The sequence below is a fragment of the Oratosquilla oratoria genome, chromosome 16 (assembly GCF_046742065.1).
Source record: "Oratosquilla oratoria isolate Oo_2021 chromosome 16, ASM4674206v1, whole genome shotgun sequence".
NCBI lineage: Eukaryota > Metazoa > Arthropoda > Malacostraca > Stomatopoda > Squillidae > Oratosquilla > Oratosquilla oratoria.
Window position 1 is genome coordinate 41,047,831 of NC_134792.1, and position 14,392 is coordinate 41,062,222.

At 40.3% G+C, this 14,392-nt stretch overlaps 1 protein-coding gene across 14 annotated transcripts in view; it reads right to left on the bottom strand.

Annotated features, from left to right (window-relative positions):
* NitFhit (ntrilase and fragile histidine triad fusion protein NitFhit) overlaps positions 1-14,392 on the bottom strand; it is a 43,943-nt gene that overhangs the window by 5,811 nt on the left and 23,740 nt on the right. For 9 of the 14 annotated variants that reach the window (XM_076199580.1, XM_076199579.1, XM_076199578.1 and 6 more), the window contains exons 9-14: positions 13,761-13,897; positions 12,287-12,462; positions 11,605-11,792; positions 11,324-11,460; positions 3,933-4,108; positions 2,519-3,677 (exon numbers count right to left, since the gene is read on the bottom strand). In XM_076199580.1, the coding sequence (XP_076055695.1) occupies positions 3,522-3,677; positions 3,933-4,108; positions 11,324-11,460; positions 11,605-11,792; positions 12,287-12,462; positions 13,761-13,897 (970 nt within the window). In that variant the 3' untranslated portion in view covers positions 2,519-3,521. The other 5 variants (XM_076199573.1, XM_076199576.1, XM_076199568.1 and 2 more) reach the window with 3 other exon arrangements.

The following is a 14,392-nucleotide window of genomic DNA, read 5'->3' on the forward strand; positions in this document are numbered from 1 at the left end:
GCGGGATAAAGTCACCAAGTATATGGAAGACAACAACTTCCTAAACGAAACCCAACATGGGTTCAGAAAAGGACGCTCCTGTCTATCAAAGTTACTGGATCATTACGACTGGCTCCTACACAACCTGGCGGAAGGAAGAAATGTAGATGTGGTGTTCCTAGATTTCGCCAAGGCATTTGATAAGGTTGATCACGGCATCCTCCTCCATAAAATCAGATCCTTAGGAATTGGAGGCAAACTGGGAATCTGGTTATCCAGTTTCCTCACTGGGAGGACACAGACAGTGGCAGTGGATGGCCGCAAATCTGTAGAGGCCGCAGTAAGTAGCAGAGTGCCTCAAGGTTCAGTTCTGGGTCCACTCCTATTCCTCATCCACCTGTGTGACATCGACAAATACATACGCTCCTCAGTTCTTACCTCTTTCGCTGATGACACAAACATCAGCCACACAGTGACCAGTCAAGAGGATGTATTCCACCTACAGGAGGACCTCAACAAGGTGTACACCTGGGCTGGAGAAAACAACATGCAGTTCAATGAAGGAAAATTCGAAATGCTGAGGTGTGGCCCATACCAAGACATCAAGCAGGAAACTGCTCTGCACACTGAGGGGGACTTAGTCATCCCCCAAAGATGCATGTAAAATGCCTGGGAGTCCACCTCAGCGAGGATGCCAGCTTTCATCATCACATTGATGAAACAATAAAGAAAGCCAAGGGAATGGCAAGCTGGGTACTCCGTACCTTCTCATCAAGGGAACCACAGGTTATGCTAACCCTATGGAGGGCCCTGGTCCAACCCACACTAGACTACTGCAGTCAATTGTGGTCGCCCCATAAAATGGGGGAAATCCAGCGGCTGGAAGCAGTTTAAAGAAGCTTCACCCGTCAGATCCAGGGGATGAGGGAACTAAATTACTGGGACCGCCTCAAGGAACTCAATCTATTCTCCCAACAAAGAAGGAGAGACCGGTACAGAGCCATCTACCTGTGGAAGATCCTAGAAAAGCATACACCAGACCCCACAAACTCTTCTACACTGCACTCATAATACAATAAACGAACAGGGCGAAAGTGCAAAAGAAGAACCCTTCCAACCAAAGCCCCAGAGCGAATCAAGACTTTACTTGCTGCCAGCCTGGGGCATGAAGGGCCAAGGATCTTCAATGCACTCCCTAAACAAATAAGAGACATAACAGGCTGCACGGTGGACACATTTAAGGCTGGCCTGGACAGATACTTAACGTCCTTACCTGATGAACCACTGGTACCAGGCTATACAGACATCTGTCGGGCAGCCTCAAACTCCATCCCGGATCAAGTGGACCTACTAGCTAGGGACGCCAAAACCGGATTCAGCGGCGGATCACCGTGACTGTGAGGGATCAACCTCAGAACAACACCAAGTAAGTAAGTAAGCAAGTAAATGTGAATGTGGTGGGAAAGGGAGAAGTGGAGGTGGAGGTAGAATGTAGATTGAGAGAAGCAAGTAAATGCTTTGGGGGATTAAAAAGGGTAATGAGCAATAGACATTTGGAAATGGATGCTAAGAGGAGATTGTATGAAAGAGTGATTGTGCCAACAGCACTCTATGGGGCAGAAACATGGAACATAAGAGAGGGGTTTGAATGTGTTTGAGATGAGGTGCCTGAGAAGTATGATAGGGGTTACTAGGCTGGATAGAGTGAGAAATGAGAACAGAGGTGGAAAGGGAATTGGGAGATAGGGTTGATGGAAGACTATTGGGATGGTTTGGACACAAGGAAAGAATGAGTGAAGAAAGATTAGTAAAAGAGGTGTGGAAGGAGTGAACATGAGGGGTCGACCTGGGATGAGATAGATGGATGGGGTAAAAGGGGCATTGGGAAAGAGGAGGACAGAAGATAGGGGTGAATGGAGAATGGTTGTGTGTGTATGATGCTGTAATGCATGAAGGTGGAGTGGGTTGGAGGTGGGGGGTGAGGGAGTATGTGTAAGAAATAAATTGATGCAGCCTGAAGGGATTTCTCCCTGTCTTTCTCCTTTTCTGCATGAGGGGACAGCGAGGGAGGTTGCCAATTTAATGAAGCGGCCTTGTTGTGTCTTGCAATACTGCTTCTGACCCAGGGCAGTAGGCGAGATGCAGGGATGACCAGTCATCTAGCAGGTGCCAAGATAAGAGGGTAGAGGGGAAAGGAGTATGTTAGGGATGGAATGGGTGGGAGTGGTTTTTATGCCTTTGTTTCTTGGCTATCTCCCTTATAAGGGATATATGTATGTTGTCATGGATTGAAGGCTGACGAGATATGCGATAGTGTGGATAATATGCAAAGGAATAAAATAAGGAGCCATAAATTTTGGTTGTAAAGTAAAATTAGTACATACATATATATACATATACCAAGGCTTTTTTCCCCTTACAGGGGGGGGGTAGCCAAAAAAGAAAAAGGCATAGAAATCACTCCCACCCATTTCATTTCCCATATATTCCACTCCCCTCCACCCTCCTCCCTCCCTCCTATCTTGGCACCTCCTGGAATAAAAATATAGGTATGAAATGAGAAAGGTAGCACACTGCAAGCACAAAACTAATGTGAGTTAGAGACAAGATATCCAAGTGTTTCAATCATTCAAACATACTCCCTTGCCCACCCATCCCCCATGTAACCATTCTCCTTTCACTCCTATCTTCTGTCATCTTCCTTTCTCAACAGACATTCCCCTCTCTGAATGCCCCTTTTACCCCATCCCTCCATCTCATCCTCGGTTGCCTCCTATGTTCACTCCACCTCTGCCCTCCACACCTCTTTTACTAATCTCTCTTCCCTCATTCTTTCCATGTGTCTAAACCATCCCAGTAGTCTTTCATGAGCCTTATCTCTCATCTCCTTTTCCACACTCACAATCCTCCTTACCTCCTTGTTTCTCTACCCAACCTAATAACCCCTACCATACTTCTCAGACTTTTCATCTCAAACACATTGAAACTTTCCTCTTTGCCTCTTTTAAATTCCAAGTCTCTGCCCCCATACAAAGCCGTCATCACAATCATCCCTACATACAATCTCCTTTGCATCCATTCCCAGATGCCTGTTTCTCATGGCATTTCTTAATCCCCTAAAGCATTTACTTGCTTCTCTCAATTTACAATTTACCTCTACCTCCATTCCTCCCTTTCCAACCACATGCAACCCCAAATACCTAAAGCTATCCACTTCCTTCAGCCTCTCTCCTTTAAGACTTACTTCTAACTTACTGCCATCCTCTCCCCTTGTACATCTCATCACCTTGATTTTACCCACCTGTACACCTGTATGTATATCAGCATAGAAAAATATTACTACTTCAAATAAACAGAATGTGACAAAAGATCATATTGAAACCAAAGTTTGGAAAGATTAATATTTATTGGTACCCCCATTTTGGTAAGATAACAACTGTATATGTGGCAATAACTTGTATATCAAAAGTACTTTTGGCATCTAGGTTTCTACATACCAAAGAAAGTGGCACAGTGCACTCAAAAAGCTGCTGACCCCAGATCTAATGCATCAGTATGGATTTTGCAATCTTACTACTCTGTTCCCAGGAGAGACTGGGATTGCCATACACCAACCAGTGGCTTTCAAATGCCATGTAGATGTCATCATTGTTTGGTATATCATCTTTTTTACGGGGCACAATCTGAAAGTGAATGGGCTGAAAAAAAAAACAGTGAATGAAAAATAAGAAAACTACTGGAACCATAAAACAAGAAGTTTTTCATAGATAAACCAGACTGAAAACTCTTGTAGTGCTAGAAAAGAGAATCATTTCATGAATCACTTTTGGGCTAGGTTTCCATCAGCTGAATAAATTTCTGGCATTAACAAAAAAAGAATCCTTAATTGTGCCAAAATTGACCAAATGTTTTTACAGACATATAAATAAGATCAAACATTCACTGAACCTTACTTTAGTTTGTCCTTGGCCATCTTGACCTGAAAATAAGGCTAATGTAGAAGAGTTTGTTCCTACATAATCTTCAAGAAGGAGTTGGACTTTCTGTGTCAACTGAAAGAGATCCTGAAGCTCCTCTGCAGATGCTTCATTTAGGGTGTTGTAAGAGCATTTCAGCATAACATAGGCATCTATAATTCTGTAGTTAAGAATGTGGAAACCTTTGTTTTGCTGTCCTGACATAACTATCATGAAACCTGGAAGTGGTACACACACACACACACATATATATATATGTGTTTAAGACAAATTGAACATTTTTAGAAGCTCCGCCATGGGATACGAACCCTGACCCGTGCGTCGAAAATCACGAGGTCAAGACGCTAGCAACCATGCTACGGTGATGGTTCAAAAGGACTGTACTAGTCCCTGACCACGCTTCACGTAACAATGGAAGATCTAGTCTCAATTTCATCTAATCCCGTATTAGGCGAGCCCTCCGACAAGTTGGGTATGTTTAAGACAGATTGAACATTTTTAGAAGCTCCGCCATGGGATACGAACCCTGACCCGTGCGTCGAAAATCACGAGGTCAAGACGCTAGCAACCATGCTACGGTGATGGTTTAAAAGGACTGTACTAGTCCCCGACCACGCTTCACGTAACAATGGAAGATCTAGTCTCAATTTCATCTAATCCCGTATTAGGCGAGCCCTCCGACAAGTTGTTTAAGACAGATTGAACATTTTTAGAAGCTCCGCCATGGGATACGAACCCTGACCCGTGCGTCGAAAATCACGAGGTCAAGACGCTAGCAACCATGCTACGGTGATGGTTCAAAAGGACTGTACTAGTCCCCGACCACGCTTCACGTAACAATGGAAGATCTAGTCTCAATTTCATCTAATCCCGTATTAGGCGAGCCCTCCGACAAGTTGTTTAAGACAGATTGAACATTTTTAGAAGCTCCGCCATGGGATACGAACCCTGACCCGTGCGTCGAAAATCACGAGGTCAAGACGCTAGCAACCATGCTACGGTGATGGTTCAAAAGGACTGTACTAGTCCCCGACCACGCTTCACGTAACAATGGAAGATCTAGTCTCAATTTCATCTAATCCCGTATTAGGCGAGCCCTCCGACAAGTTGGATTGAACATTTTTAGAAGCTTGTCGGAGGGCTCGCCTAATACAGGATTAGATGAAATTGAGACTAGATCTTCCATTGTTACGTGAAGCGTGGTCGGGGACTAGTACAGTCCTTTTGAACCATCACCGTAGCATGGTTGCTAGCGTCTTGACCTCGTGATTTTCGACGCACGGGTCAGGGTTCGTATCCCATGGCGGAGCTTCTAAAAATGTTCAATCTGTCTTAAACATACCCAACTTGTCGGAGGGCTCGCCTAATACGGGATTAGATGAAATTGAGACTAGATCTTCCATTGTTACGTGAAGCGTTGTCGGGGACTAGTACAGTCCTTTTGAACCATCACCGTAGCATGGTTGCTAGCGTCTTGACCTCGTGATTTTCGACGCACGGGTCAGGGTTCGTATCCCATGGCGGAGCTTCTAAAAATGTTCAATATATATATATCACAAGGGCTTTTTCCCTCTTATATGGGAGGTAGCCAAAGTCAAAGGCATAAATTCATTCCCACCCATTTCTTCACCATGTACTCCACTCCCATTCACCATCCCTCCCTCCCTTTTTTCTTGGCTCCTCCTGGATGACAGGTTCATCCCTGCATCTCACCCACTGTCCTGTGTCAGAAGCAATGCAACATGACACAGTAAGGCCACTTCACTTAATCAGTGACCCTTTGGCCTGCATCAGAATATCATTCACACATCCTCCCTCACCCCTCCATACATTCCATGCATCACAGCATCATCCATACACAACCATTCTCCACTCACCCTTATCTTCTGTCTTCTCCCTTCCTTCCTCAATAGACATTCCCCTCTTTCCCACTGCCCCTTTTACTCCATCCATCCATCCATCTCATCCTTGGTTGCCCCCTCATGTTTAATCCCTCTACCTCTTTTACTAATCTTTCTTCTCATTCTTTCTTTGTGTCCAAACCATCCCAATACTCTTTCATCAACCCTATCTCCCAACTCCCTTTCCACCACTGCTCTCCTCACCTCATTTCTCACTCTATCCAGCCTAGTAACCCCTACCGTACTTCTCAGACATTTCTTCTCCAACACATTTAAACTCCTCTCTTATGTTTCTGCCTCATACAGTGCTGTCAGCACAATCACTCATTCATGCAATCTCCTCTCAGCATCCATTCCCAAATGTCTATTTCTCATTGCACTTTTCCTCTACATTTGCACCCAAGTATCTAAAGCTATCCACTTCCTCCAGTCTCTCTCCCTTAATACTCACTTCCAATTTGCTGCCATCCTCTTCCCTTGTACATCTCATCACCTTACTTTTACCCACATTTATCTTCAACTTCCTTCTTTTGCACACCTTCCCAAACTCTGTCACTAATTTCCTTAATCCTCCTCTTGTCCTGCTACAAACAGTGTCATCAGTAAACAATATCTGGCTTATCTCCATTTTTCTCCATTTTCTTTAATAATCTCCAATCCCTGGCCAATTACCATTGCATTTACTTCTCGCACTACCCCAACCATGTATGAATTGAACAGCCATGGTGACATGACACATGCCTGGTGAAGTCCCACCTTTACCTCAAACCACTCACTCTCTCCATTTCTAATTCTAACACAGGCTCTACTAGTCTCGTAAAAACTCTTGACTGCTCTTGACAGCTTTCTCCTATTCAATATATCTACCAAACTTCCCTGTCTACCCTGTCATAAGCCTTCTCCAAATCCATAAAAAAAAACAGCGTTACCTTTTCCTACAGCTTTCTCACATAACTGCTTTACCACAAAAATCTGATCCATGCAACCCTTACCTTTCCTAAACCCACACTGTTCCTTACCAATCTCTCCCTTTGTTCCTCTCCTAATCCTCTCAATCAAGATCCTCTCATAAGCCTTCCCAACTACACTCAACAAACTGATTCCTCTGAAACTACTACACTCACACTTGTCTGCTTTTCTCTTGTAAAGTGGAACTATACAGGCACTCCAGTCCTCCGGCACTCTACTCTTTTTAGACAAAAATTAAACAACTTCACCAGCCAGTCCACCATCACTGTACTCCCTTTTTTAGACATTCCACATGACACCCATCTAACCCAGGTACTTTGCCTGCTCTCACCACTTTAATAACTGCTTTCACTTCATCTTTTCTTATTTCTTCTCTATTTTCCTCAGTCATTTTCTTAGCACTTATCACTGAAACTACCTTTCCCTCCCTATCCTCCTACAAAGGATTACAAAGGCGGAGCATGCCGACAGGAGACCTTTTGATCCATATCTAGGTCGGATGCAAAAAAAAAAAAAAAAAAAAAAAAATATTGATAATAAAATAATAAATAAAAACTATAATAATGTAAATAACAAATAAAATACATAAATGAATGCATAGGTATAGTTAAAATAATAAACAAACAGGTAAATAGTAAATAATAAATTGACATATAACTAATGATAAATGAAAATCAGACAGACAAATGATAACAAAACAAAAACAAATAATATAACATAAATTATAATCATTACAGCATCTTAATTAGGTATTTATCTAAATGATTCTTAAAGCTTCGAACTGAACTACATTGCACTACCTGTGCAGGAAGTTTATTCCATTCATTAACTACACGGTTGGCAAAGTTGTTTCTACCTACTTCCAAATTGAATCTATTTCCGGACAGTTTGAGACCATTGTTTCTTGTCTGATTCTCATTCAATGTGAAAATTTTGACACTTTTGATATTGTCAATTCCCTTTAAAATCTTAAAGACCTGTATCAAGTCACCTTTGAGTCTACGCTTTTTTAGGGAAAACAGATTCATGTGCTTTAGTCGATTTTCGTATGATTTATTTTTGATATTTGGAATCAGTTTTGTGGCTCGCCGTTGTACTTTTTCCAGTCTGTCAATATCTTTAATGAGATTCGGTGACCATACGGAAACAGCATATTCTAAATGTGGACGAACTAACGATTTATATAGCTTGTTAATGAGTGATGGACTTTTGAAATCAAAAGATCGCGCAATCAGTCCCAGAATCTTATTTGCTTTCTCAGAGGCTGAAATACATTGCTTGGATGATTTGAGGTCGTTACTGATAATTACGCCGAGATCTTTTTCACTATCCACTTTTGTTAACGAATTTCCAAATAACTTGTAATCGTACTTACTGTTATTTTTACCTATGTGCATTACCTTGCATTTACTTGTGTTAAATTTCATTAGCCACTTAACATTTAACAACTCCCTAAAATACTCTACCCATCTTCCTCTTACTGCCATCTCTTCCAATATCATCTCTCCATCTGCACCTTTTCTTCTCTACTTGATTCGCCTCCTCTTCCTCTCTTAATTTCCTTCCAAAAAATTTTTTTATTACTTTCAAAATTTTCTGTCATACTCTTACTCTATTTCACATCTGCTCTCTTTTTTGCCTCCTTTATCTTATGCTTTACTTCTCTTTTCTTTAAAGCTCTCATATAATTCTCTTGTCCTGTTTAGCAACCAATCTGTGAATACTCGTTTCTTCTCTTCTACAACCTTCTTTACTTCATCATCCCACCACTTCCTTCTATTTCCTCCCATCCTCCTTGCTCTACACACCATCTTTGCATACCTTAAAGTGCAGAAGTGGTAAAGAAAATAAATAAATGTGTATCAAAGACTCTTTCACTTATATAAAAGGGGGATGACTGAGTCAAAGCATATACTCGCATCAAAACCTTTCATTGTCCCTCCTATTTTAGCACCACATTGCTCAATTCAAGGGCAATGCAGGAAGACACAGTTCTACTGCTTCATTTTATGGTGATCACCACCACCCTGCCACACACACAAATACTATTCAAGGATTTAACCCCTTCAATACGGGCCAAAATCTCGCTGGCAGCATTAGCTGCCAGACATGCGATGTTGCGTCATAATACTCGCATTATAAAAAATAAAGTTACCGCTGTATTGCTCGTTCTCTTTCACCCGTGAATTTTGAAAACTGTAGAAAATATGATGAAGCCAGTTTACAGGGTATGGGGGTCACGCAGGTACAACTACAATATATATAATCAAGATGCCGACATCGGCATCCTCACGTACCCACTTGCTCCTCATGACGCCTACGTAGGCGTCATTGTATCGAAGGGGTTAAGAACAAACTTTATGCTGAAAGATACAAAGACAAGTCGCTATGAGCATAGCTCCCTTTCTGTATAATACAACTAGAGAAACACAAGAGGACATGGAAAGAAACTAAAAAAAGACAGTTATAGAAGAGATCCGAAGAAGAACAGTTTTCCACACAGTGGTGGACACTTGGAACATACTGGGCCAAACAATAGTGTGTGCAAAAATCATTCACGAATTTAAGAGCAAACTTGACACTGAGATACAAAGGTGGGACACCAGGAGTGTATCTCCCTTTCCTGTAAAATACAACTAGGTAAATATCAAGAAATGTAGTATAATGGAATTTGGAAAAAGTAAAAACAGAATATTGAAAGATTACGAAATTGGTGAAGAAGAGGTCAAAAAAGTAAACTCTGAGAAAGATCTTGGAGTGATGATCAGCAAGGACATGACACCAGATAAGCATATTAATAAAATAGCCGGAGAAACCTACAATTTATTGAGGTCAATAAAAGTGGCATTTGCTTATTTGGATGAGGAAATGATAAAAAAAAAATCGAACTACACTAATAAAACCAAAACTTGAGTACGCAGCAACACAATGACACCAAGTACCAAAAAGAATATAAAAAAATTAGAAAGAATACAAAGAGCAACAACAAAACTAGCACCAACTCTTTCCAAAATGACATATGAACAAAGACTGTCCAAGTTAGAATTACCAACTCTAGAGCAAAGAAAGAGGAGACTTACTATCTATAGAATAATGAAAGGAATGGAAATCCTAGACAAGAATGACTTAATGAACTGGAACAATGGAAAAACAGGACACGAAAAGAAACTTAAAAAAGATAATTACAGAAAAGATCTGAAAAAAAAAAATAGCTTCCCACACAGAGTGATAGATACTTGGAACAAATCAGACAAAGAAACAGTGTGTGCAAACACTATTCAAGATTTTAAGAAAAAACTTGATGCTGAAAGATACAAAGACGGGTCACCATGAACATAGCTCCCTTCCCATATAATACAACTAGGTAAATACCCTGATAAGACCAAGATTGGAATATGCAGCAACGATATGGTCACCAAGTACAAAAAAATGTATAAAAAAACTTGAAAGAATACAAAGAGCAATTACAAAATTGGCACCAACACTCTCAAAACTATCATATGAAGAGAGACTAGAAAAACTTGAACTACAGACACAAGAGCAAAGAAGAGAGAGAGGAGATTTGATAGCTATTTACAGAATCATGAAAGGCATAGAAATTACTGACAGAGAGAATCTGATAAAATGGGATGACAGAAATACTAGAGGACACGGAAAGAAAATAAAAAAAGACAGCTATAGAAGAGATTTGAAAAAGAACAGCTTTCCTCACAGAGTAATAGACAGTTGGAACAAGTTAGATGAGAAAGTGGTGTGTGCAAAAACAATACATGAATTTAAAAATAGTTTAGATAAAATGAGATATGAAGACGGGACCCCACAAGCATAGCTCCCCTTCCCGTAAAATACAACTAGGTAAATACACACACACACTATCTACAGAATCATGAGAGGTATGGAAATCCTAGATAGAGAAGACTAACTAAATTGGGATGAGAGAAATACAAGGGGACATGGAAGGAAACTAAAAAAGAGAGTTACAGAGGAGACCTGAAAAAGAACAGCTTTCCCCATAAAGTGGTGGATGTATGGAACAAACTAGACAATTTAGACACAGATACAGACAGGACACCATGAGCATAGCTCCCCTTCCCATAAGATACAACTAGGTAAATAAGTAAATACATACCTCATCTACTACAAAAATTGATGGAGCAAACAAGAAGAGCATCTCTTTGAACCACATCATTACCTCATCTGTTTATAATCACTCTCCATTCACTATTTCTTGTGCTCACTCTTCATTGCTTATTACACATTCCTCTTGCATCCACTGCCCACTTCACTTCATCCATCTACCTAATTCTTGGTCTTTGCTTCAAATTCACTCTTATCCACTTCTGCTTTCCACGCTCTTTTGGCTAATTTTTCCTTACTCGTTCTTTCTATATTCCCAAACCATCTCAGTACTGCTTCACTCATGAGTCAATGTGCAATTTCCATGTTCTTAAAAAATAACCCCATACATATATGTATATATATTAATGCAAAGGATACGTCCTGGCAATATGTGTGATGGAGCCATGAATGCCACTGAGTAATTGGTCTCTTCAAGAATGCTTCCAAAAGGAACTTTTGCAGTTCCTATCTCCACAATGGTAGGTCTATGTACATCCTCATTTCTTTCTTTCTTCCTGAAGTGAAGAATTAGGATCAATGAAAATCATTATTATATTCAGTATTCATACAACACCACAATAAAAAAATTAAGTATACTGTGGCTTTAAGTGGACAATTTGTGTTACAAAAATATTACTTCAGTAAAGATTGAAACTTACCTTAAGCTACAGAAATGTTGGCAATTTGTAACAATTTTATGGGCTGCCCTCCTTAAGAGATTAGCTTCATGTGCCATTTCCTCCACTGTTCGCCAATGCGATGCACCCTCAGAGAATTCATGTCCCTGTAACTTTTCTTCTGGCTGCACTCCTTCACCATGTGTTGGAAGTATGTGTATGTGGAAGTGCTTGTAAAAGCAAAAAATTTACTAAGTAATAAAACTCTAACAGTGTTCTTTGCCTGATGTTGGTTATATTTTGTATACAGATATATAAATAACGGTGAGGGCAGGAACTTATCAAGAAAGGTGGTTCAATGATCTGTGCTAAAGTGGAATTTTGGCTAATTGATTTTTTCTCATGCTTAACATTTTCTGCTTTTTTGGGGCAAACCTGGGAAAAGAAGTTAATGATTAATGTTTTTGTTTTACCAAGGATTGCCAAACATGTTTCCTATTTTTTCCCTTCCATATTTATTCTAGTTCCTCACTCCACCAGTCAATTCCTCTTCTCCCCCATCCAACTATTCTCAAACTGCATGCCTTATGAACCTCCTCTTTCACTGTTACTACTTCTGCCACTCTCTTTCTATCTCTCCTTTTCCGACTCATTTAACAAAGTTTGTTCCCCATTCATATATTGTCTTTAAGTAACATATGTGCTAAAAACATCCACTTTATACCTTGACTGTTTGACCTGCAAATTCTCCATCCTGAATAGCAATACTTGTTCCTCTGCAGTCATAAACATCATACAGCAACTTGCATGTTACAACCATGAGCTGTGCTATATCATTAATTTCGCTTAGCGTCAGGTCTGCCAATCTTACTGCTGGTCTTTCAGGAGTTAAAAGAACATCTTGAAACAATGTTAAGGTACATAAGCATCCAATATTAATTCTTAATAAAGAACACACATGGACTGTGTAGAATATTCTGTTCATGTGATTGAAACAGTATTAGGAGAGACCTCACAGGAGAACCTATAAACTATTAAAATGTAGTCATTTACAAATAGAATTAAATTTTCTTACTCACTCAATTTGTTCCCTCAGTTCTCTCTTTGATGAGACCCAAGGTACCAAAAGTATGCTGCCATAGCCAGTGGGTCAGCCAATAAATCACTCAAAGAAGAAACTTTGCATTGATGTCTGTGCAATTTTGTGTTTATAACAATTAATAATAATGAATGGTGCTTTGAGTTTCAACAACTGGAAACTCAAAGGCCCAGTATAGTCAGTAACAGTCCTCAAGATCTCCCATAGGCCTCTCTAGGAAAACAATCAATCAATTGTTGCCTTGAGGTTCACTAAGTGACAAATCCACAGCCACATAACAGCTGGCAATGGACTTCAGGTACTCCCACAGATCTCTCTGGTAACAGACTTTGGACTATTGTCTGTGTGGTATCAGTATGAGGCTGTTTCCATGTCACCAGCTGAAAGTAGTGGGAAAAGGTGAGCAATAACCAATTCTCATCTCCCCATGTCTGAGAAAGTATAAAAACTATAGTTGAGGTGGATAGAGAGAGATCCTGGGCCCTGTCCAGTCCAGACTCCAGTCCAGACTCCAGTCCAGACCAAGTGTCAGGACCTCAAGGTTGACTGAGGTGAAGTGGATGTCAGGTTTTGAAAATGGGCTGTTTTGCTGTCCATCTTGCAGGACCACCACAGGCAGGTACCCTTCATGGTCCCCTAGGAAGATACATTGGGTGGTTGTCTGTATTGTATAAATGTGAGTCTTCCTATATCACTGGCTAGTAAGAGTAAGAGGAGGGAAGAAATCACCAAACTAATAGAGGATGGTGAGTTATTATGAAGGCCAGCTAAAGCAAAAATAATTAACGAAAGTTTCAAATCCATCTTTGCAAAGGAAAGCAGTTTATTAGAAGGAAGCAAGGTAAGCAAGAATTCAGGTTCAGAAGATATAAATATAGAAGTGAGGGAAGGTGGGTGAACTAAGTCAAAGTACACACCCACATCATGCACAATTAAAACCCATTAAGTACCCCTCCCATCTCAAAAGCTCTGAGTCAATGTCATATATATGAATGTCAAACAGCCAACGTTTAAATGATAACTTTTGAGTAATATCATGTTCTGTCAACATGTGTGATATTATTTTTCTATGTTTTACATATTCATGAGAAAAGGATACGTCCTGGCACAACAGGTTTCTTGTTAACAAAAGCCTGAGAAAGCTGTGATTTGAAGAAGATGCAGCTTCCTGGAACTTGGTGTTGTCCATATTGATAACTTACATAATCACTTGGGAGCTGCTGCAACTGTAATGGACTAGAAAGTTTAAGCAAATAAATATTAGATTTACTAAGATTTTTAAAGTTTACTATTTAGTAATGCTATTTATTATTCTCATAGCTAAGATGAGAGAAAGACAAGGGTGGTGGGTGGGAGTGGGCTCATGCCTTTGGCTTGGTTACCTCCCATATAAGGGAGAAGCCCTTGGTATATACACAGATTTATTATTAATAATATCAGCATCACATGAAATGGTACATACATACATATACTGTGGTTGTGGGGTAACATATCACTTACCTTACCTGTGCTATTTCCTGCTTCTTCGATGATGAAGACTCTTCTAGTTAGTTTCTTTTTCACTCGTATCACCCATCAATCCTACCCTAGCTAATTATTCTCTATGTTTTTCTTCCACTGCACTTTTCTCACTTGCTCTCTTCCCCTCTTTCCCTTGTTCACAACACATACATACTGCCCATATGCATCAACCAACACCCATTTGCCCCCTTCTATATGGTGACCTTTGAC